At 42.0% G+C, this 26,509-nt stretch overlaps 1 protein-coding gene across 11 annotated transcripts in view; it reads left to right on the top strand.

Annotated features, from left to right (window-relative positions):
• TGFA (transforming growth factor alpha) overlaps window positions 1–26,509 on the top strand; it is a 142,647-nt gene that overhangs the window by 74,839 nt on the left and 41,299 nt on the right. The window contains exon 1 of one of the 11 annotated variants that reach the window (XM_056571441.1): window positions 3,883–4,498. The exons of 5 other annotated variants lie outside the window; for them this stretch is intronic. In XM_056571441.1, coding sequence (XP_056427416.1) covers window positions 4,456–4,498 — 43 coding nt within the window. In that variant the 5' untranslated portion in view covers window positions 3,883–4,455. Of the gene's footprint in view, window positions 1–3,882; window positions 4,499–25,065; window positions 25,202–25,401; window positions 25,447–25,573; window positions 25,689–26,509 lie in introns of those variants that run through there. 5 more of the 11 variants (XM_056571451.1, XM_056571449.1, XM_056571443.1 and 2 more) reach the window with 5 other exon arrangements.

A 26,509-nucleotide genomic window follows, 5' to 3' on the forward strand; every position in this document is an offset into this window, starting at 1 on the left:
CTGTAGCGAAAGTCCCGATCAGCTCCATTGAGCTTCCGGGATAGTTTTACTTTCAGATTAGACAAGATCAACTTTGATCACGGTGTCTAAAGGGTTAATGCCGGGCATCCTCTCGATCGGCGGTGTCCGGCATTAGCTGTGGGTCATGGCTGCCCATAGCAACCGGGACACATGGGATTTAACCTGCTCTACGCTCGTGAGAACGGTTTAAACCCTGTTAGCGAGATCAGGGCGTACAGGTACGCGTTGAGTCCTTAAGGACTTGGGAACGGGGGTGTACTCGTACGCCCTGGGTCCTTAAGGGGTTAAGGACTTTACACTGCCTAAGAATTATACTAGAAGTATATCTTTAGTAAACGTTTGATAAAGTTTATGCAGGGAGTTTAATACATTTGTTGCCACCACCTGGCACCAAGGGCCCCCATGCTCCCCCTACTCACATCCTTGTGCATACTGAGGGAGATTCATCAAAACCTGTGCAGAGAAAAAGTTGTCCAGATGCCCATAGCAACCAATCAGATCGCTTCTTTCATTTTACAGCAGGCCTTTTCAAAAATGAAACAAGCGATCTGATTGGTTGCTATGGGCAACTGGCTTACTTTTCCTTTTCACAGGTTTTGTTAAATCTCTGCTATTGTACCTGTTATATACAGTAGGGAAAAAAGTATTTAGTCAGCCCCCAATTGTGCAAGTTATCCCACTTAAAGGGGTATTCCAGGAAATGTTTTATTTGACTATGCTACAGGGGCTGTAAAGTTAGTGTATTTATTAATATAGTGTCTGTACCCGTGTGATGGTTTTCACACAATTCTTCTGTGATTTTCACCCGAATATTTATTTTTAACAGCACACAAAATGACTGTTGTCTCAGATTTTTCCCAGCTTGCAATGCGGCTGATACCTGACTCACTAGTCAGCTCATGACAGGGAGCCTGTGTGCTTCAATGGGTGGAGGGATCGCTTGGTGGGATAGAGATCAATCTGCAACAGCTGTAGGCACCCTGATTAAAAACCACAGGTATTTTTAATGAATGCAGCTCATTTATGTTTCAATTGGTGGGGTGGCTGATGTGTGGAAGGAAGGAAAATGGAATTATGGGATTTGTAGTCAAAAAAGAAAAACTCAAACCGGAAATACCAGTTCACAAAAAGTTAGCCACAATGTTATGGTAATCTCACAACATAGCCATTTAGCCCCAAGACAAGCTCAGATCCTTCCTAAGAATGTCCATTACTGCCTGGAAGGTACGTACTAAAATCACCTTATGGTGGATAACCCCTTTAAAAAGATGCGAGGCCAGTAATTTTTATCAAAGGTATACCTCAACTATGAGAGACATAATGAGAAAAAAAAATCAAATTTTTAAGAATTTATCTGCAAATTATGGTGGAAATAAGTATTTGGTCAATAACAAATGTTTATCTCAATACTTTGTTATATACCCTTTGTTGGCAATGACAGAAGTCAAACATTTTCTGTAAGTATTCACAAGGTTTTAACACACTGTTGCTGGTATTTTGGCCAATTCCTCCATGCAGATCTCCTCTAGAGCAGTGATGTTTTGGGGCTGTCGCTGGGCAACACAGACTTTCAACTCCCTCCAAAGGTTTTCTATGGGGCTGAGATCTGGAGACTGGCTAGGCCACTCCAGGACCTTGAAATGCTTCTTACGAAGCTACCAATTCGTTGCCTGGGTGGTGTGTTTGGGATCATTGTCATGCTGAAAGACCCAGCCACATTTCATCTTCAATGCCCTTGCTGATGGAAGGAGGTTTTAACTCAAAATCTCATGATACATGGCCCCATTCATTCTTTCCTTTACACAGATCAGTTGTCCTGGTCCCTTGGCAGAAAAACAGCCCCAAAGCTTGATGTTTCCATCCCCATGCTTCACAGTAGGTATGGTGTTTTTTGGATGCAACTCAACATTTTTTCTCCTCCAAACACGACAAGTTGAGTTTTTACCAAAAAGTTCTACATTCTCCCAATCCTCTTCTAGATCATCCAAACGCCCCCAGCAAACTTCAGACGGGCCCATACATGTACTGGCTTAAACAGGGGGACACATCTGGCACTGCATGATTTCAGTCCCTGGCGGCGTAGTGTGTTACTGATGGTAGCCTTTGTTACTTTGGTCCCAGCTCTCTGCAGGTCATTCACTGTTTGGGATTTGGGATTTTTGGGATTTTTGCTCACTGTTCTTGTAATCATTTTGAGGGTGAGTTCTTGCGTGAAGCCCCAGATCGAGGGAGATTATCAGTGGTCTTGTATGTCTTCCATTTCGAATAATTGCTCCCATAGTTGATTTCTTCACACCAAGCTGCTTGCCTATTGCAGATTCAGTCTTCCCAGCCTGGTGCAGGTCTGCAATTTTGTTTCTGGTGTCCTTCAACAGCTCTTTGGTCTTGGCCATAGTGGAATTTGGAGTGTGACTGTTTGAGGTTGTGGACAGGTGTCTTTTATACTGATAACAAGTTCAAACAGGAGCCATTAATACAGGTAACGAGTGGAGGACAGAGGAGACTCTTAAAGAAGAAGCTACAGGTCTGTGAGAGCCAGAAATCTTGCTTGTTTGTAGGTGACCAAATACTTATTTTCCACCATAATTTGCTAATAAATTCTTTAAAAATCAGACTATGGGATTTTATGGATTTTTTTTTCTCATTATCTCTCTCATAGTTCAGGTATACCTATGATGAAAATTACAGGCCTCTCTCATCTTTTTAAGTGGGAGAACTTGCACAATTGGTGGCTGACTAAATACTTTTTTCCCCACTGTATGTTCCTTAAAAAGTTAGATGTCAGCTAATATGGACACCATTACAGCCACTACTGGGGTGGCCACCCAGCTTTCCAAGACTCTTGACCAAGGTTGCCGCCTTTCTTGCAAAAAAATACCAGCCATGCTAATTTGTTTAATTAATTAATTATATCTGCGTAACATCACAGGATACACATATGCAAGGGAAATTTTGTCCTATTCTGACTCCTATAACTTTTATTTCTCCTTATATGAGCCATTTTTTGTGCCCCGATCTGTAGTTTTGAACAGTACCATTTTTGTTTTGATGTGACTTTTTGATCGCTTTTTTTTTTTTTATTAAATTCGGGAGTTGCAGTTAGTTACTAACTACAACTCCCAGCATGCCCTGATACAGCCTGTGGTTCAGCAGCTGCCCCAGACAAAAACTACAACTCACAGCATGTTGGACTATATAGTAGTACATAGTATAGGTCAGTGTTTCCCAACCAGGGGTGCCTCCTGCTGGTCCAAAACTACAACTCCCAGCATGCCTGGACAGCTTCTGGCTGTCCGGACATGCTGAGAGTTGTATTTTTGCAACATCTGGAGGCACTCTGGTTGGGAAACACTCGCATAGTATATGGTGCAACATTCCGGGAGTTGGAGCATTGGTTGGATAAATACTGGCCATTCCATTGCCGGTATTTTTAATATAAAAATTGTCTGGGTGGCCAAAATACCCGCTGTGCCTGTAAAATACCAGACAGGTGGCAACCCTACTCCTGACCCACCTACACAATATGAAAGAAATTAACATAATGTTGAATTACTTGACATTTAGGCATCTGGGAAAGCAGGGTGACTACTTCGGCAGAATCTAAGCTCCCTATATTGGGTGTCACTCAACTTTCCTGGAAATAGATACATAGGTGAGATATAAGGCAACGATCCAGGGACTTTTTTGGGGTCGTCATCTTTTTTGATTTAGGTAAAAGTAATCGTGAACTTCTTCTACTTGAAAGACTGTATGACAGAGCAGTGATTGTACAGTAGAGGAGAGTCTTTAGCTGGGAAGGGGAGGGCCCATAGTGAGAAGTCAGCCTGTCCTGAGTCTTGTCGCTCCCAGCTCGGAGAGGACACATACATGCTGCAGACCTGCTTACTAGACCATACAACTGCGAAGAAGAACCCAAAACAGCGAGAAGCCTAAGGCGATTTCCTAAACTGGATACTTAAACGGATTTCTCCTGAAGTGCCGTCTGCTGCACAGGTCATTGCTTGCACCCTCATCACTGTGTCTTTTTTTTACTATTACTGAAAAGAGTCTTCCTGAGGCTGATCCGGGATTGTTCCTGCTCACATCTTGGATATACTACACCTGACTATTCACCGAGAGCTTCCAGGATGGAAGTTACACACCCTGAAAACACATTGTAACTACTATAACTATAAGGAGGGAAAGCTCACAAGGAACCTTATTTGCCTAAGATGTTAATATTTATTCATTTGCTGTGAGTTTACGTTATCCGAATGTCCTAGGCTGGCCGGTCAATGGGGGAGGCAGCCAGTGTGCTTGTAGACTTGTAAGAAGGTGAGTCAGTCACTTTCAGGAGAGCCTGGTCGGTGTCACCTAAAGGGTCACTGTCTCGCCTATCTGGGGACTTGGCTGTCACTTTGCTGCCGCTGGCTATTTGGGATCCACAACTGGACAATGCTGCTGTCATCCGCAGGGTACATCATGCTGCTTATCTTGGGTAGGTCACCTCTTGTTAAAAGTTGTATTGGATATTGCTTGATTTGGTCGTAACCAGAACAGTATAACAAGGAGCTTTAGGGTCCTAATGCAATATCTATAGCTCTACCATCTACCATGTGCTATTAATAATACTAGTATCGTCCTATTTGGAATAGGGGGCCCCTAAGGCTACAGAGCCTGGGTGCAGTTGCTACTTGTGCACCACCCATAGCTCCCCAATTGGGCCCAATGTGTATTGATTTTACAGGTGTTTTCTAAAGTAGAACATTATATTTATTTAAACATAAATTTTCATAACTTTACATAGAAAGTTGTCCATAACTACTAAGAAATCTCTCTGATAAGTTTCCTGAGCAATACATTTCTATTCATCCGGATATGATGATCACCCTGACACTACAGACATAGCTATCCATGGTACCAGTGCTATTTATTGCTCATCTCTGCTGAACTATGGCCGGCTTCTGATGTTGTCATCAAACAGGATCTGTAGATCTACCCATTACTCTTTATCTTACGTCCAGTGCCAACTCTGGTCAACAGAACACAATCTTTTGGTCTAAATTGTCCAACCAGGGAAGGCAACAGCAGGGACAACCAGATTACTCAAGTCACTGTGTGGGGGGTGGTGGGGGCTACATCTGTCATAATAGTTGTGCCCCAAGGAGAATGAATACCTTATACCTGCTAAGCATAGCCAGTTTGGATACAATGTATTCGTTTTATAGAATGACTATGAAAATAAGCGCTGATAGAGCAAACAAACTGTGTCATTCAACAGTCTACAATTGTGGACGTCAGTACAGGTGCCATGCGATCAATGAGCCCGGTGAATCTTATCTCAGTGGGATATTGGGGGTCTTGCTGGTTCAAACATTAAGTAAATAATTGAATTACTGAAGGATTAAACAACGTGAGTAAGGTTTATACTATGATAAGCCTCCGAGCAATGTTACAGTCGGTAAGCAGTGATGCCATCACTTATATATGGAGTCATTCGTCTTGTATAACAGAGTAGCAAACTTTTTCTACTCCAGAACCTGTAAGAATAATAAAATAATAATAAAATAATATTTTTCCAGGCATCAAATACACCAGTTGGCTTTTCAGCTGGTCATGGAAGGTGTGATTTCTTACTGACACCTTCGGTGAGACATGTCTGCCCCCCCCCCCCCCCCCCCCCCCCGACCAAGGATCTGACCAAGGATGTCCTCTGACTAAAGATCTGATCCCTTATATGTCTATTGTAGGAGGCAATGATTACATACTCACAGGGTTTCAATTATGTTGTACCTTCTGGCCTGACTCAGCATGCTGGCCTGACCACCCCTTCATATCTAAAAGTTGCATTGTGTGGGGCCGATCTTAAATTTCCAATTCTAAACAGAATATTAGCTATGGATTGCCTAACAGACCAGTATGGTGGTAGTCCAACCACTGGGACCCCCACTGACCACAAGAATGGAGGGTTTATGCCCGCCAGGTCACAGTGTGTACGCTTGACCGTAGCTCTATTCATTTTCTATGGGGCTTCTGACAATAGCCGCTCATCAGTAGTGTTGCTCGCGAATATTCGCAATTCGAATATTATTCGCGAATATCACATATTCGCGAATTCGCGAATTTCGCGAATATATCGCTATATATTCGTAATTACGGATATTCGTTTTTTTTTTTTTTTTTTTTGTTTTTTTTTTTTCACAGTACACATCACAGTGATCACCCCTCCCTGCTTCCAGCTTGCGTGGTGTAAAGAAGTCTGTAATACTACTGTGTAAGACTGGCGCGCGAAAATTCGCATATGCGAAAATTAGCATATGCGACTTTTCGCATATGCGAAGTTTCGCATATGCTAATTTAGTATATGCTAATATTCACATATGTTAATTTTCGCATACGCGAATATTCGCATATGCGAAAATAAAACGATGGTATAACGAATATGCGAATATTCGCGAATATTTGACGAATATTCGTCCATATATTCGCGAATATTCGCGAATTCGAATATGTCCTATGCCGCTCAACACTACTCATCAGTAGAATTCACTGAATAGTTTAACAGTGGTTTGAAGATATGGCACATACTATAACGCTTTTTAGCTATTTATTCCTTTGTTGGTACCACAGTGGAAGTTCTTGAGTTAATTTAATCTGGATGAATTACTTTCACTATTTTTGGCTTCCTCAGATTGGCTTCTAATACATATCCAGAGTCAGTGACGATTGACTGGTTATAGCCTTGGTCTTTTTTGGCTTATCATATGACCATGGTCCATTTTGGGGTAATAAATTAGTTTTTCACATACGTCACAATAGGTAGAGGTTTTCTATTGCTGTTACTGTTCTTCAGGGTCCCCCTTAATGTTATCCATGAATGTATTCTAGTAGAATCTCAGTAATGGATAACAATAACCTAATGCTTATGGTCAACTTTACCTTTGCCCCCCTGATACCCTACTATCTGCTCAGGCAAATAATCATGTTCTTTCAGTAGGGGATTCCAGGAATTTATATCTCTGGTGCCGCTTATCCCTGGGACGCAATAGTATTCCACAGTTAAATCATTAGGTTAAAAAAAATCTTATGTATATGACCAAATGAAGACCAACATGAATATACAGGGCAATGTTTTCCATAAAGTGTGTCTCCAGCTGTTGCAAAACTTCAACTCCCAGCATGCCCGGAATTGTAGTTTTGCAACAGCTGGAGGCACACTTTTTGGAAAACACTGTCCTATAGAGACATCTGAGGTGTTTTTTCCCTTTTACCTGATGTCCTTGCCCTTTGATCCCTGCCCTTGCACATGATAAATCTAGGTCTGTCCATTGCTCTATCCCTACACGACTGCTGCACAAATACCGATCCCCTCCGCCATGAATTATGCATCCCAGGGGGTTCCTTGCTGACTCTTTGTTGCTTTTGTCTCTGGACTGACATTTCTCTGATAACTGGAAACTACAGGTAGATGTAGAGACGCCGCTTCCCGTGAAAAAGGCTTTGCATATTTCTCATTGATAACATTGCTGAGCAAGTTTAAGAGAATTTCTAAGTTAACAATTAAATGGTGACTTCCCAAAATATGTAGGTGTAGCAGAGATAATTTTTTGTGGGAGACTCGGGAGGACGGGGGACATTCTTCAACTAAAAAAAATAAAGAAAGCATCTTGATTGGTCTCTAAACTGCGGCCAAAGGGTGTCCGAGTATGCTGGGAGTTGTAGTTTTGCAACATCTGGAGGCCACTGCTGTAGACAAATGGTTCTCTTGGAGAAAAAAAAAAAAAATATATATATATATGTATATGTATATATATATATATATATATATATATATATATATATATATATGTATATATATATATATATATATATATATATATATATATATACACACACACACAAGGGGTACCAGTGCTGCATACTGAATGCTTATACCATGTGAGTGAAAACATAGCTATAACTCTGCTTAAAGGAGACCTAGTAAAAATGTGTCCATACATCTTCAATAGCTGTCTACTAAACACTTGTTTGGTCAATGTCTATTCCTCCTTAACACCCATACATATGCACACTCAATTTAGCTGAGTGTGCATGTGTTGTTGTTTGTTTGTTTGTTTTTTTAATGGCGAGAGCAGAAAAAGCCACAGCCAGGTACCTCTGGAAGCAGCTCAGCTTTAGAGAGAACAAAAGGAAAAGTTTTATTTCTGATCAACCATAAAGTTATGTGACAATGCTAATGCTCTGACTATGTACACAGTGCTGCCTCCTGAATGTATTGCCCCCCCCCTCCCCAGCCATTTAGCATTGTCATCTACAGCAACAGCAGTTCCCTTCACAGATCACAGCTGCTTTCTTGATGTAACCCCTGCCTGGCACCCACTTGCCATCTATAGTATTGTGCTGTGTAAAGCATCCCCAAGCACAGTGCCAGCCTGTTCAGTCCAGTGTACTTTCATTAGCCCTATGTCACAGCATAGCAAAGTGGTGTAGTTCCTCTCCTGTGATTGGCCAGAAAAGAAAGGGAAGGAAGTCCCGGTGCTAGTACTGCTGGCAAACAACACAGCAGTGGTACTGAAATGGAGAAAATGAGAAAAAGCTGTGCACATATTAGGGCAGAGATCCTCAACCCAGTCCTCAAGGGCCACCAACATTTCGGAATTATTCAGTTACTCTAATGGAATAGAACAGGGGAATAATTAAAATCATGGACTTCTGTAGGGGACTGTCAGGGGCTCAATGATAGCAGTAAGGGCTGGTTCACATCACGTTTTCTCCCATACGGGAGTTAAAACCTCGCGCTCCCGTATGCCTTCGTATGCGCTCCTGTATGTAATTAATTTCAATGAGTTGGCCGGAGTGAAACGTTGGGTCCGGTCAGCTCAATTTTGCGCCCTATGCGCTTTTACAACCGGACCTTAAACCATGGTTGACCACAGTTTTAGGTCCGAGGGAAAAAGCGCATACAGCGCAAAAATGAGCCGACCGGAACGAATGTTTCACTCCGGCCAACTCATTGAAATGAATTACATACGGGAGCGCATACGAAGGCATACGGGAGCACTAGCTCCCCCCTGCCGTATGCGCTCCCGTATGGGGAAAGCGTGATGTGAACCCAGCCTAAGATGACCGGGTATAAGCACTGAAAGGTTAATGTAATAAAACCTAATGTAACAGGTATGCTTTAACTTTAGTCCTGGGAAAATCACAGAATATCATGATCTAATGTATTACAGCTCTGCTACATCTGCGCAACATTAGACAGGTATAGGCACACTGAGAAAAAGTCGAGATCAAACTTGGCATTTGAACTGTTTACGATAAGGCCTGTCAGGGGCTGAATTACAGCAGTAAGATCCCCTTACTTCAGCACTCTGAAGGGTTAATGTAACAAACCCTTATGTAACAGGTATGCTACTTTAGTCCTAGGGAAATCCCAGAACATCATGAGATGATGGTGTATTGCAGTGGTCTTCAACCTGCGGACCTCCAGATGTTGCAAAACTACAACTCCCAGAATGCCCGGACAGCCAACGGCTGTCCGGGCATGCTGGGAGTTGTAGTTTTGCAACATCTGGAGATCCGCAGGTTGGAGACCACTGGTGTATTGTATTACAGCTCTGCTACATAGACGCGTATAGGTGCACTGACGTCTGGGCATCGGAAATTGTTCGTCATAAGGCCTGGTTGTTGCGCTGCGGTTCACGCTTGAGAACCAGAAAGCGCCCATAGGTAGTTGCCAATGGCTCCACGACTCTGCATGGCGGTATTACCAGCAGAATAGTACAGCCGCTGACCACCACATATGGGCATGGCTATAGTGTGACAGTCTGACCATAATGCCAAAGAATCAGATGCCAGACTAAAGGAATTCTACCGTAGTAGTAGTAATAATAATAATCATAATAATATATTAGTAATAATCTGGCAGGAATCTCAATAAGACAGGGTTCGGTTTAATAGAAGCTCTGTATTGCTGGTCAATGAGGCTCTTGTAATCTCAGTAATGACTGCTTATTTTACTGTCCGGCTTGGAGCTCCCTCCTTCAATGAATAATAAAGCTCCACCTGAAAAATCCAATAATTTCCTCTAAATGGTGGTAATCCCGCTGATGATTTTTGTACTTCCCAGGTGAGTAAAGAAGAACATAGTTTAGTATATTGTCATAAGGTTTCAGTGTTCCCCAACCCGTGACTTTTCAACTACAGAACCACAACTCCCATCATGCCCGGACAGCCAACATGACTATGGTGGTGGTGGTGCAGGGGGGGGGTCTACGGATCCCCTATCAACCTACTAAAGTTGACTGCTGGTGTATTCTGCACCAGGAAACCGAACACTTGTATTTCCTTGGTGGCATCTCCCGGTGACTCAGAGAAAGGATGACACGAGAGGTGCGGCTCCTTCTCTCTTGTTTGTTTTTTAATTTGGTAATATTAAAACCGGCAATCATCCTGGAGAGGAAAAAAAAAAAAATTAACCCCTGACCTTCTGCAGCTACCGATCGATTGTTCTGCACATCCTACCTTGGAAGTCTATAGGATTTTTATAATAAACACGTGTATCTAATAAAAGTGCACTGCATTCTGGACTGGGGCCAGAGGACAACCGCGGAGAGATGGAACTCCGGAAAGAACACAGCTCCAGTCACATAGCAACGCCGTGACCCATATAAATGCACCCGGCAGCACGTTGTGGGCACAGCCAGGCATAGAGGTTAAGTGGCGCTGTGGTTGTAATTTGTAACACAACCGAGTGCCTCATTGAGACAAGTGCACTACACCTATGTGTAAGAGCCTGTATCGTGTATGCCAGTGGTCTCCACAAATGTGCAAAACTACAAAACCCAACATGCCCGGACAGCCAAAGGCTGTCCGAGCATGCTGGGAGTTGTGGTTTTGCAACAGCTGGAGGTCCACCGTTTGGAGAAGACAGTTTGGAGACCCCCTCCGGGGCCCAAATGTAACATATGAAACATAGATTCTTAAACATGGTTACACTATATCTTCCTCAATTGCCTGTACCTGAACTCATTATAATATATACTGGTGGATCAATGGATGGAATTGCATAAAAGCATAGAAAATTCAAGGGGAAAATTTAGTCTGCATATATATATATATATAGCAAGATATATATATATATAGCAGATAGCAGATAGATATAGATATATATATAGCAGATAGATATATATATATATAGCAGATAGCAAGGAAGAGCCGCACACCAAAGATGCAAAGATGCAGCGGGTGCAAGCGGGCCCAGTCGGCACTGGCAGCAGTAGTGATGTATAGTAGAATAAAGGGTCCCGCAGCACTCCAATAGTGATCAAATAAGGTTTATTTCCTCATGGTAAGATACAACGTTTCGACCGTCACCGCGGTCTTTTTCAAGCACGGTCTTTTTCTAGCTATGATTGAAAAAGGCCGTGGTGACGGTCAAAACGTTGTATCTTACCATGAGGAAATAAACCTTATTTGATCACTATTGGAGTGCTGCGGGACCCTTTATTCTACTATATATATATATATATATATATATATATATATATATATTGTTTTTTTTACCTTAGGACAGATAAATATATATATATATAGTTTTTTTTACCTTAGGACAGATAAATATATATATATATATATATATATATATATGTATATATATATATATACAGCAGGTAGTAAACTGAATGAAAGTAATAAAACTGAGGCCAAGGTGGTTTCTTACCCTGAGTATACCAGCCCCCCAAAATCTAGACCTAATACAATAGTATAATGGGTATTTACAGAATCTGGCCCATCTTCACAAGGGTTTGTTAGGACTAGAAACACATGGTCGCTTTATGTCGGAAACCCCGCCACACCTATCCACTGGTTGTGTACTTGAATAACCAGGATTTGCATATATATATATATATATATATATATATATATATATATATATTGGTGATAGGGAGAGAAGGAAGAATTTACTATGACCGTCATTACATATGCCTGTTTTAATCCAAAATAGGAGTAAAATGGCCTGAACTAATTAAAGGGTATATCCAATGATGGTTCGGGTGGCAGGATATATGTCTACAGCTTACCTGTCATATCACAGAAGTAAATAATGCTTATATATGTTACTCACTAGGTCATGAGGGTTCTTTATGTGCACTTTTATGTGTCTAGCGGTATTTGGCTCACAAATCCCACTGTTCTGCTGCTCACTTATCCTGACATCCACTGCTCAGGAAGTGTCGTGACCGAGGCAAGCACTGAGCCACCCTCCCTTACCATGCATTCACTTCACTTTGTGAACTAGTATTTCCTGTTTCACTTTTCTCTTTTTGACTACAAATCCCACAATTCCATTTTCCTCCCTCCCACACATGAGCTACCCCACCCAATGAAACATAAATGAGCTGCATCCATTCAAAAGACCTTTGGTTTTCAATCAGGGTGCCTACAGCTGTTGCATTAGTTGCAGATTGATCTCTCTCCCACCAAGTGATCGCTCCACCCATTGAAGCAGACAGGCTCCCTGTCATCAGCTGACTAGTGAGTCAGGTCTCGGCCGCATTGCAAGCTGGGAAAAATGCAGACACTATATTATGAAGTACAATAACTTTACAGTCCCTGTAGTATAGTCAAATAAAAAAATATTCTGGAATACCCATTTAATGTTTTGCCAAGATGTACTAAGTATAAACAGTTTTTGATTCTGACAGTGTCCATTTAAAATATGTGGCAACTTCTAAGCCTTAGACTTGCCCCGAGACAATCGTAATCTGTAGGCAGATTTGCCGGAGGTCTCATCCAAATCCATGTAGTCTCGAGGCAAGTCTCTGGCTCAGAAGATGATGCACATTTTTTAACCAATATTCTGAAATTCATACTGTGGAATTTCTGTGGCAGAAAATTCAGCTGTGGAAATTTAGGATTCTGGACCTGCAAAAAAAAAAGTCCACACAGACTGCATCGCTATCAACGGTAACGGCACAGGTCTGCGCAGTCTAAGCACTGATGGATTTTTACAACGGCTCCTGCATTCAGACTATCCGCCCAGAGATACCATAATATGGATGTTGGGTGAGGGCTTTTGTTTACAATAAACATTGATGGTCTTTCCTAAGGATGGGCCATCAATTTGTGATCATGACAGTCCAATCCACTGAGAGACTGTGACGCTCCCACTGATTTGTGATATGGAAAACCTATTGTATAACTATGCTCTTCCCCTTTAATACATAATAATGAATTGGTTCTGGACATGATGAATAGTAGCATTTTGTGCATGATGCTGGATTGTGTGGGTGCATGTATGAATACCTTCACTACCCACAGAACTCTGCTTAGTTGTGATGTTTACACCAGTTGCCATCCCCCCTTGATGTCCAGGGATACTTCTATGTTTTCTGAATTGCTGGGTATCATTTTACTTCCCTGAGTCTTTTAATGTATTCATATGTCCTGTGCATGGAAAATAAACCATTGAAAACCATACAATAGGCAACGTGGTAATGATATTCAGTGATCACGTTATATTGTTCTCTTTGTGGGTCATTGTTTAGCGCTTTTCTTGTGAGGTGCCAAGCAATAAAAGGTTCCTGGAAACTGTATTCTAAGTATTTTACTGGTAATACATGCTCTATCATTGACAATACTAAATGGTCCCCAGATATGTTAGTACACATATAATAGTCATTTTCAATACATTAAAGGTAAGTATAGTATGCGTGTTTGTAACAGGGTCTACATTAACATTTCTTTAGTTCTTGTAATGCAGCAGGCTGTATGTAAGCTGTATGCTCCATTGGATTTATAATGGCAACCACATGTTCAATGCCAAGTTTATAAAACCTGTGATAAGCAAACCTTAAATAGTTTCTCGGATTTCGACCCTTTTAAAAGAGTCATTGACAACAAGTTGTCTCCCCCCCATTGGGATCCCCAACAATCAACTGTTCTCTGAGAGCAAACTTGGCAGTAAGGGCCCATTCACACTACAGAAATTCCACACAGAATTTTGCTTAGAAATCCTGATCGGTAATTCCACTGTATGAAGAAAACATTGGTGTGAATGGATTTTCCGTTGACCCATTCACACTGCGGAAAGAAAGAACACGTAAAATTTTTGGTGGAATTCCGAGCAGACAGTATTGGCGTCAATGTATACAGAGCAGATCTGCGTTGTCCTAGCAGATGGAATCTCCACCTGGAATATATCTAGGCAGAGATTCCATAGTGTGAATGCACCTTAAAGGGGTACTCCGCTGCTCAGCGTTTGGAACAAACTGTTCCAAATGCTGGAGCCGGTGCCAGGAGCTTGTGACATCATAGTCCCCTCATGACGTCACGCCCCGTCCCCTCAATGCAAGTCTATGGGAGGGGGCGTGACAGCCGTCACGCCCCCTCCCATAGACTTGCATTGAGGGGACGGGGCGTGACGTCATGAAGGGACAAGGATAAGACGAGTTCCGGCACCAGCGCCAGCTCCAGCTTTCGGAACAGTTTGTTTCAAACGCTGAGCAGTGGAGCATCCCTTTAAGTGTTAAGTTACTCTGTAGCACCATCTCAGGTGAAATTAAGCATTACATCATGTCTATGGTAAAAAGGGCCTTCAGAGTTAGATGATATTAGTAGCCTCTTTGGCCAAGAGATAAGGGTCTTGGATGGAGAACCCCATTCTATTAACTCAGAATGTCCTAGTTGGGTGTATGAAAATAGATAGTCCAAACTGGACAGCCCCTTTAAACTACAGTAGTGTCTTTTTTTTAAGGTGGTTATCATGCAGTCACTGTCCCAATCCCCTCCACTTCTTCAATCTGATTTATTTCAATAATGAAGTTGTAATATGGGGCGCATACAATAATGAGCCAGGTAAATAAGGCATAAACGCTCTTGAGATGGAGGTTCTCTGCCGACACATCTAACTTAGCACTATGATTGGGTTCCAAACAGGATTATTTCTATACAGTTTATGAAAGAATGTTCCTTTTTAGACATGCTAAGAGCATACATAAAATGAGTGACGTGTGCAGGGAGAAGGTACGGTTTTATAGGACAGGACCAGTAAAACGTGAACGATCCAGTAATGTGGGGAGCGTCAGCCAATATTCAAGTAAGGCAGAGTGCCTCCCAAGGTTTAGAGAAGTAATGGTATTGGTATGTTTATTGGGTTCAGGTGACTGGAGAACATAAAAATGCATATTATGGTGTATACACAGCTAAATAGACATGTATGACTCTGCTGGAATACCTATACAATGTGTTACTGTAGGCCTGTAAAGTATTTAGACATTTTTATGTAAAATTATATTACAGTCCACCCATAAGTAATTCATGGTGGAGGCAGCTGCTTACTCAGCCTAGAAAGTACTCACAGAAACTGGCCTGTCAGTTCAATAAGACCTATGTAGTTCTTGAGATTTGGGCAAATTTAAGATAAACCTGTCACTGTAAAAATGTTATCTAATCCATTGGCATCATATTATAGAGCTGGAGGAGCTGAGCAAACTGATATTATATATATATATATATATATATATATATATATATATATATATGTAATGTGGGTTAAGAATCATTATAACTTATTAATTTAAATATCAGGTCTTTCGATATGTAGGAGTCCAGTGGGGGATTATATATATATATATATATATATATATATATATAGCTTTTTAATTGTTCCCTTTAAGAAAGATGTATTAGATTTAGTCCAAATCTCAAAGAATACCCAAAAGGGAGAGGAATCGGCACAAGTACTCTACTCTTCTAGTGTAATGTGAACACCGACCTGCGGTATGCTGACCGTTAGGTGAGCATGTTACACCTGGGATGAGAAGATGGATCGGAGGGAGCTAGAGTGTCTGGAGGTGCTCTACGTGTGTGATACACTGTAAACATCTGTAGCAAGCGTAGAAGGAAAGTAACAGAGAACTCACGCTGCGACTTCTGTATGGAAGCTGGAACTCAATCCCGGTATTCCATGGCGGGGAGGCAAAAGGTGTAACGAGGGGAGCCTAAGGCTCCCCTCGTTACACCTTTCACCTCCCTGCCATGGAATACCGGGATTGAGTTCCAGCTTCCAGCCTCCATACAGAAGTCGCAGCGTGAGTGCTCCGTTACTTTCCTTCTACGCTTGCTACAGAAGTATTAGATTTAGTTGATAAAAAATCTCTTTAGTATACTGTCCATGGTAAATGTTAAACTAGTTGTATAATAGCTTGTTTCTTTGCCGATCATTATTTCTCTACAGTCCCAGAATGACAACCTGGGCCTGAAGGGGTAAGTCCCCACCCAAGGTGCAATGAGAACTAATATGATGGGCAAAGCACCAAGGCATGGCCAAAACTTAATGTGCATTGAAGCTTAATAAGTTCAGGACAGACTGATAATAACAAGATAGACAGAGCTACATCTCCTCCTATGCTGACCCCCTAGTACAGGGGTAGTGAGCTACATGTGGACAAACACAGAAAGGCCCTCACATAGACAAAAGCAACATGGATGAGCTGAGCTTCATATATTGGATATTGCAGCTGGCAACACTGGGGCATTGAAGCTAACACTTGGAGACATTGTTGAAGGTAGTAAATGTACATCGTGAAATTTGGGAATATATTGGCAAAATAGTGGGGCAAAAAACTGGTGAAACAAATTTACAAGAAAAAACAGACAAATATGGTCCGAGCATAACCTAAATACATAGCCTAAAATGTGCTTTGGTGGCTCCATTTGGATCAGGACAGCCATAGGGCCTCTCAATAGAGAATCTAATTTGGGGCTAATATTGGTTGCCATATTTACAAAATCCCCAAGTGTCAAGGAGGCAGGGCCCAGCTGCTCAAGTGCCACAGCTTGTCATGCCTCCTCACTCGCCCTCAACTCCCAGCTCCTCTTTGATTGACATTCAGTGCACTGTACATCAGTCAGTAGATGCTGGAGGTGATGAAAAAGGAAATGTGCCAGGCTGTGGCACTTGAACAGCTTAGCTCTCCCTCCTTGACACTTGACTGCGAAGTAAAAAGTAGATGTTATAAGTCTGGCCACCACCATGAATTCCAGTTAAAGGTGCAGTTTGTTTTTATACCCTAACAACTATCCAACCGTGCCTGCAGCTCTTTACAGACAATACAGCTGACAGATTCTCTTTAAAGGGGTACCCCACCTCCAGACATCTTATCCCCTATCCAAAGGATAGGGGATAAGATGTCTGATAGCGGGGGTCCTGCCGCTGGGACTCCCGTGATCTCGGCTGCGGCACCCCAGACATCCGGTGCACAGAGCGAGCTTCGCACCATGCCAGATGACTGGCGACGCGAGATGGAGGCTCGTGACGTCCCAGCCCCCTCAATGCAAGTCTATGGGAGAGCCATCATGCCCCCTCCCATAGACTTGCATTGAGGCGTGGCCGTGACATCACGAGTTTCCGGCGCTACACCCGACGCTCTAAATGAACGCCGGGTGCAGCAGGGACCCACGCAATCAGACATCTTACCCCCTAAGATGTCAAGGGGCGGAGTACCCCTTTAAGGTCTTAATAATCCTAACTGTTTATATATCTTTTCTGTCATATTTGTTTTTAGTGATGTCACAATTACACTTCATGGTATTTTATGTGGTAAACTCCACTTAATTTTCTTTTATATAACAGTAGCAGAAATGATCATGCAAACTGTTATAGCCAAATCATCTTTTTGCTAGTGAACCACGATTTGTCTCGGGCATGTACTGTAGTCTGTTAGTAGGTAACCAAGCATTTTCTGAGATAGGATATTTTTCTGCTTCTTATACAGCCATATGAAGCACGGCTTTTGGTATTCAGCAGTTTGCAAAGCTGGATCGACCTCTGTGGAGTTACAAGGGTAGCCTCCATATCAGCCATTTTTTACTGGGTTCCTAGGAAAGTTGGGTGAACAGATAATGATCTATAATTACTAGTAATATTCTTTTAATTATTTCTGTGGGAAATGATCTCCCGTGTCTGCTTTCCTTTGTCTCCCTCTTGCTATATATACATTGCACATACAATTGCAGCAATTACAGGCTGTCATCTCATGCCTTCTTCTGCTGAGCTGGATGAGAATGTCTCACCTATTACTTCTGCATTCCTAAGATAGCAAAAAGGCAGCTTCTCACAGGTTTCTCAGTCCAGGAAGCACGTGGCTGGGAGGTGGTCAGGGAGACAATGTTTAGTGACAACTCCCCTCTTTGGGAATGAGAGCAGAAGGAGGTGTAACTGACTTGAGTCATTGGTGGGAGTAGACTGTCTGAGATCCGTGTCCAGGTTCCACACCTTACAGCACTCATCTCATGGCGGTGACATCAGAGGTGCTATACAAAGTAACCTGTATTGAATGGAACAAGTGCTCAAAGGTCACCCCGGCCAGTTAGAGACGCACTGGTGTTACTGTAGAGTCAATGCATGGAATTTATAGAGAGCGTGAAATTGACCTTTTTGTTGGTGTAGTTACCACCCCATCACTTTTTGTGCAGTCTGGGGCATATATAATTCATACAATGTTTACTCTGTACATAGACATTCTAAAGATTGCAGATCTTGAACCAAAGTAAATTAACCAATTTATTACATTAACGCACGTTTTCAAGATGGATGTTTGTAGCTAGGGTTACGAATATAGCTATACATGTAAACATAGCCACATTAGGCCATGTTCACACTACTGGAATGTCCGCATATCTCTGTGCGGACATTATAGAGACTGCGGGCGCTGGCATAACAAGCCGGCGATAAGACCACACGAGAAGGCCCTGTCTCATAGACGGCTATGCATTCCGTGTGGAGTACGCAAGAAAGAATGAACAGGTTAATTCTTTCTGCGAACACGAAAAACTGAATTTCCGCTGTGTGCACAGTGCAGCAGAATCTCAATGAATACAATGGTACTCTGCTGCTCCTGAATCCTCTGCGGAATTCCGATGCAGAATTCCACATGGAAATTCCGCATGTGTGAACATGGCCTTAAGGTTATCTGACCTTTGGGACCCTGATGTAACTTGACCCCCTATTGCAATCACTATACAGGACAGGTGGCCATGCATTCACATATATCTCTACCCTGAAGTATATAACACTTGTAGTTTTGACTATATAAAGTTATAGCCTCTGATATGGCCAGAATATTGGTAGGTACAGTATATGCTCAAAGTAAAGACTCCCTTATACCCACTTGATATCCAGCTTTCCCAATCTGTTTATGTTCTGATGTGGCCAAGCTGGGCTAAAAGATCTTTAAAATGTGTATTCGCTTGCCATGATCCCCCCCCCCCCCCCCCCCCACTGCTGTTCCTGGTCCCCATTGCTCACTATTAGATAAAAGGGAGTGTTGCTCTGACAATCACTGGCCACAGTATTGACCATTATCCATTGACTGTGGAAGTTTACCAGGAAATATTCTATCTTATTGGAAATACATCACTTAAAGGGGTTGTCTAAACACCATATTGGGGCATAGTCAATTTATTTAGGAGTGTGCTCTGTGAATTGCATGGACTTCATGTGAAATTCTTAATTTGATATGCCGACATGTTTTGCTACAAATATATGTCTAGACTAGTCTCCCCCTGGTGTCGATAACTCATCACAGGGGATTGGAAAGCCAAACATCTTAAGGCTATGTTCATACACTGTAGAAAATGTAAAAAATTTAAAAATGTGTAAACATGACCTAAGGGTGGATTCTGAGAAGTCACTGGAGTAGGGATTTTTCTTTCCTTCTTGTCAATAACCTTAAAGGGGTTTTCAGGAGAGAGAAACAACCTATGTATGTTGTCATTAAAGGGGTATTCCAGTGAAAAACTTTTTTTTAAATATCAACTGGCTCCAGAAAGTTAAACAGATTTGTAAATTACTTCTATTAAAAAATCTTAATCCTTCCAGTGCTTATCAGCTGCTGAAGTTTAGTTGTTCTTTTCTGTCTGACAACAATGCTCTCTGCTGACACCTCTGTCTGTCTCAGGAACTGTCTAGAGCATGAGAGGTTTGCTATGGCGATTTCCTCCTACTCTGGACAGTTCCTGAGACAGACAGAGGTGTCAGACAGAAAAGAACAACTCAACTTCAGCAACTGATAAGTACTGGAAGGGTTAAGATTTTTTAATAAAAGTAATTTACAAATCTGTTTAACTTTCTGGAGCCAGTTGACATAAAAAAAAAATAGTTTTTAACCGGAATACCCCTTTAAGTTTAATAATGCAACTTACTAATATAATGTTATTAGCCATATTGCACAGATATTCCATTATCAGCTGAGCTGTCTAGCTTGTACTGTGATGTTCTGCCATACTCTCTGAACGCAGAGCTCTTGTCCTTTCTCCCCTTTCTCATCCTGTCTGCTCAGGATAAGCCAATTGATGTAAGAAGGGAGCTTATATTACTGCTCATTAGATTTAAAGGAAGCAGGAAGCATTTCTCACATAAGACAGCAGTGGGCATTTTGTGTCTAAAAGTACTGTGACTGAGAAAGGCTTCCTGCTAATTGTAGTAATTGCAGCTAATTGCAGCTAATGGGCAGTAATATGAGCTCCCCTCTTCATGTCATTGGTTTTGTCCTGAGTAGACAGGAGGGCAGAAAGGATGGGTGATATGAGCTGATATGGAGAGATCTGTGCAGTATGGCTGATGACATTATATTAGTAAGTTGATTTATAATTTTTTTATGCTGGAAAACCCCTTTCAGGAACAGCAGGATAACAGGGAAAACTAGATTTTTTAATTGTAAATGAGATAGACTTTAATCAGACAGACATATTCAGAACTAGACGAAACAGGTGACGCATTTCGGTCGGATTATCCAACCTTACTCAAATGAGTAAGCTTGGATAACCTACCCAAACACAGCACCTGTTTCGTTTTGTCATGTTCTAAATACCGGTATGTATGCTTTAAATAAAGAAAAGCTAAAAAACTGCACTAGACATTTCTTTCTTGTTTCTAAGACTTTCATTTTAGTTTTCCTTTTAACAATGCAAATGCACCCTCCTCCAGAAGGAAGAAACTATCTCCAACTAGCCAAACCACAGTCTCCTCCAAGAGGAAGAGTCGTCTATCTGTAGACAGCTGTTTTTTTTTTTTTTTCACCTTGTCAGTACGGAGCAGGTTGCTGGTGAGGGGCAAGAGCCATGAAACTGCTGTCTGCCTATGTAATTCCACCCCTAGACAAGACACTACTGATCTCAGAGTGAGAGTAAGTCCCCCTTCATCTAAGGTATCTCTCTAGTCAACCAGCACCATGGTCTATACTGATGGAGGCAAATACCCTGAAACATCTATCTACACTTTCACATTATTGAGAGTCGGCTCCTCTGAGTTTTCCCTTGCAGTATAGGTACTGATTTGTTGTACCTTCATCCTCTAAGACACCAGTTAAAATAATGATTCCTTTGCGTTTTCCTATATGCCTTAGCCCCGGAAACATCTTACCAACTCATAATTGAAAGGCGGCAATGGCTAGTAAATTGCTATTTGTGTAATTTTCTAACATATTAGTGCAATGTAGTGTAGATGTTTTTTTGTTCCTTCAAATTGCACATCTGATAGTTCTACACGTGATTCCCATCAAATAATTGCTACCTTCCAAGGCATTTGATGCGAGACTTTGGAATGTTATCTGTCAAGCTTGTTAGACAGAATTTCATGCATGGAAATTATAAGCCTTTTTTGCTGTCACTTGTCTTCTGAATGCCTGGCCTGGAATTCAATGGGAAAATGGCTTGTAAGTAATATAAGGAAAGAGTTGTGTTTGACATTGGCTGGATGGTGTCCAGTGTAAACTAGATCAGAGGATGTGAACTAAGGAGGTTTCCAAAATTTCAGGTGATTTTTTTCTGTCATAAAAACAGTAATTACAGTGATTCCCTCAACTTACAATGGCCTCAACATACAATAGTTTCAACATACAATGATCTTTTCTGGACCATTGTAAGTTGAAACCAGACTCAACATACAATGCTACAGACAGTCCAGATCTGTGAAACATGTCAATGGCTGGAAGAACTGACCAATCAGAATGGACATTCACTGGTAAAACCCCTGTATTACTGAAGCGTATGCACTGACTGGTGTCTGGTAGCGCCCCCTACAGTACAGGGAGGTATTACATGTTCTGTACTCTTTACCTGTACCAGAGATACCATCTCCTTTGGACACCAGGTGTGGGTGGCTCCATGTTACTTTTTTAGGACATTGTGGGTTCTGTACAGGACCCTGAAGAAGCTCCTGTCCTCTACATACACCAGTGTTTCCCAACTAGGGTGCCTCCAGCTGTTGCAAAACTACAACTCCCAGCATGCCCGGACAGCTGAAGGCTGTCCGGGCATGCTGGGAGTTGTAGTTTTGCAACAGTTGGAGGCTCCCTTCTTGGGAAACACTGACATAGACAGTGATTTACAGCTCCCAGCAGCTCTTACTTACTTTTATATGCAAGGATTTGCTTTATCTATATTAGTTATCTACTTATTTTTCTTTAATTCTCACTTTTTCCTATTTTTGGATGACATTTTGGTGGCTTCAGAACCAATTACCAGGTTTCCATAGAGTTCTGGTCTCAACATACAATGGTTTCTACATACAATGGTCGTCCTGGAACCAATTAATATTGTAACTTGAGGGACCACTGTACATTTCTGAGACTGCTAAGAAAGATCTCCATGTAGCGTCATGAGCTGAGACGTGTGAGAAGCATCAGGCAAGACACCATGAATAGTGTAACCTGATGTCATGACTCCGCCCCCGTGTGACGTCACCCCCCCCGCTATGCAAGTCTATGCGAGGGGGCGTGACAGCCATCACGCCCCCTTCCATAGACTTGCATAGCGGGGGGCGGGGGGTGACGTCACATGGGGCGGAGTCATGAGGTCACGATACTCCGGCCCCGTGGTCGCCACCCGGCTGTTTGTGAGCTGGCACTGCGGCGTGCAGCTCAAACAGGTGGGTGGCGAATACAAGATTGCGGGTGTCCCCAACATCCTTTGGATAAGGGACAAGATGTCTCAGGGCCGGAGTACCCCTTTAAGCCATTCCTATGGATGGGCAAAAGTGACCAAGAAGATAAATCATACACTGAATGATATACTTGTTCTTTATAATGTATGGTAGTGGCAAACACAAAAGAACCCCTGGACCATCATTATGGTGCTAAGTTTAGCTATCCAGAACAAATGTCAGAAAAACTATCTTGAACCAATTCCCCACCTTCTTATTTATTAGCTAAACAGTTCTTTTTAAGAAGGTCTGCACAGGTTTTCCCCACGTATTAGGAAAGAGAATGGACCAATCAGGACTAGGCCCTCCCTAGAAGAGCTATTTAGCAGCCGCATGCCCCGCCCCTAAGGTACATACTCACTTGTGTAGCTTTCTACACTGATATCACTAAAAGCTAGAACTTGGATGGACTTATTTCTTTTTTTTTTCTATTGTATGAATTGTGTACAGCAGTTATATATAGGCTTTTATAAAATAGGATGGAAGATTATGGTGCTACCATGTTAAATGGAAAATTTATCAATCTCACATGGTCGCAATATAGCTGCATTTTAGTGTTTAGTAGGACTGAGTTGCTCTAGAAGTTGCAGTCATAAAAAGAAACTACAATGTGGCTGTATGTGCCCTGATCTCATAACCTTGTCCATATATACAGTATCTACAACTTGTAATTAGAATTTATCTGGCCCTACATCGTTGTTATTGTAAGACTACTACTTTTAAAGATAATAATTAAAGTAATATAATTATAATTGATCCCTTATTTATTAGTTTATGTTAAAATAATATCATTATATGAAGTACATATCTGTTTTATGGCTGAGCCATTCAGTCAATGTCAGATTGGGGTTCCCAGTGTCCATCAGAGGAATTGATTTACCCACCATCTATGGAGAACATCTACATGTCCACAAATCATTTTGTATATCATAAGATCTCATAGTTCATTTGTGAATCATTGATAAGAAATAGACCCTGGTGGTAAGTGGTTGGCTCCAAAGCCCCCTCCAAATGGCACTGTCTTCTGCTGGACCTTTGGGGTTCTTTGCATCAGGGACTTTGTCCAACCAAATTCCCTGGTCCTCTGGTTGGACAGTCTGACCCTACATTCATACACTAGTAAGGAGATTATGGGAGCATTCAGGAAGACTAGGGTACAGTTAAAGCGGTACTCCGCCCCTAGACATCTTATCCCCTATCCAAATGCATAGGGGATAAGATGTCAGATCGCAGGGGTCCCGCCACTGGGGACCCCCAGGATCTCGGCTGCCGGACCACCTGTTGCGGCTTCCAGAAACGCTGGAGACTTCGGCTCCCGACCATGGTGACGTGAGATCGTGACGTCCCGACTCCGCCCTTGTGTGACGTCACACCCCGCCCCCTCAATGCAAGACTATGGGAGGGGGCGTGATGTCACACGTGGCGGAGTGGTGACGTCACGATCTCACGTCACTGTGGTCGTGAGGCGTTAGGATGAGAGCCTCCAGCACTGCCGGAAGCCGCAACAGGCGGGTCCTGCAGCCGAGATCCCGGGGGTCCCCAGCGGCGGGACCCCTGCGATCTGACATCTTATCCCCTATCCTTTCGATAGGGGATAAGATGTCAAGGGGCGGAGTACCCCTTTAAGCACTCAGCGTGATCGAGAAGATAATGCACATGTGCACACATTATGTAATGCGTATGATCTAGCATGGTTTTAAGCTTGTCTTTAAAAACTAGTTTATCTGCTATGTAAATGAATGGGATACTTCTGAGAATTGCCGCTGTAAAAGTGACCTTACATTTAACAGCCAAGTAATGACTTACCATTAACCTATAAAGCTGCTAACTCATCAGCCATATAACTAAAAATGATGGATCCTTCCCTCCCTATTAAGGAGTTAAATAACACCTATATATTACTTGACACTTCTTCATAAACTGTGTGCAGCTTACTGCGTAGAGGGTGCACTTCTAACTTACCCGTCAGGAAAGAAGATACATCGCTTAGTAACTTGGCACAAGCCGGGCCCAACCACTTCAAAGGCCCGGACCAGAAGCCCCGAGCGACGTCTCCAGCAGTTACATAGAGCACAAGTAAATCAGGACCTTTCTCCTCCTCCTGTTTAGCTTGGCTAATGGCGGCAATGTAATTAGCTGAAGGAGACTGCGGAGGGAAAAGGATCGCTGCACCCAGTTGTTAGTTTTACCTGAATAAAAACAGAGCACATTAAGGTACCCGCTCACTATAAGCGAGACATTCTAGGAAGGATTTCTAGACAAACTCTATGGGGGAGATTTATCAAAACCTGCACAGAGGAAATGTTGCCCAGTTGCCCATAGCAACCAATCAGATCGCTTCTTTCATTTTGCAGAGGCCTTGTTAAAAATGAAAGAAGCGATCTGATTGGTTGTTATGGGCAACTGGGCAACTTTTCCTCTGGACAGGTTTTGATAAATCTCCCCCCTATGTCCCGTGTGTATGTCAATAGTCTGTGAATAGAAGTTTGCAAAAACAATAAGCTCTTAATATTATAATATTATATCATATTTAAGTTTTTAGATGTAATTTTAAAAAATGAACTAGGAATTACCTAATTTCCCACTGCGTTTTCAGTGCTCATGTGTCATATGCCATATCTCCAAGTATATGTGATAAATATTTCCTAAGATTCACATTACCTAATGGAATCAGAAGAGTGTCATTTTGGCCTTTATTCAGGTGGTTGACATAAAAGTCTATTTGTTTACCGTAGGAAAAAACACATTTAAAAAACGGTATATTTCAGGGTATACATTAGGGAAATCACCCAATATACATGTCTGATGGACACTGCAAGACACTGTGTGAAAATAGCCTAAAAGGGGTACTCCGGTGGAAAACTTTTCTTTTTAATCAACTGGTACCAGAAAGTAGTGTTGCTCGCGAATATTCGCAGTGCAAATTTTATTTGCGAATTTGCGAATATTCGCGAATATAGCACTATATATTCGTAATTACGAATATTGTTTTTTTTTTTTTTTCACAGTACACATCACAGTGATCATCCCTCTCTGCTTCCAGTTTGTGTGGTGTAAAGAAGGCTCTAATACTACTGTGTGAGACTGGCGTGCGAATTTTCGCATATGCTAATTTTTGTATATGCTAATTTTCGCATATGTAAATTTTCGCATATGCGAAAATAAAACGTGAATATTACAAATATGCGAATTTTGCGAATATATGACGAATATTCGTCCATATATTCGCGAAATATTGCGAATTCGAATATGGCCTATGCCGCTCAACACTACCAGAAAGTTAAACAGATTTGTAAATTACATCTATTAAAAATCTCAATCCTTCCAGTACTTATTAGCTGCTGAATACTACAGAGGAAATTCTTTTCTTTTTGGAACACAGAGCTTTCTGCTGACATCACGAGCACAAGTGCTCTCTGCTGACATCTCTGTCCATTTTAAGAACTGTTCAGAGTAGAAGAAAATCCCCATAGCAAACATATGCTGCTCTGGACAGTTCCTAAAATGGACAGAGATGTCAGC

Source organism: Hyla sarda, chromosome 4, assembly GCF_029499605.1.
Source record: "Hyla sarda isolate aHylSar1 chromosome 4, aHylSar1.hap1, whole genome shotgun sequence".
NCBI classification, from domain to species: Eukaryota; Metazoa; Chordata; class Amphibia; order Anura; family Hylidae; genus Hyla; species Hyla sarda.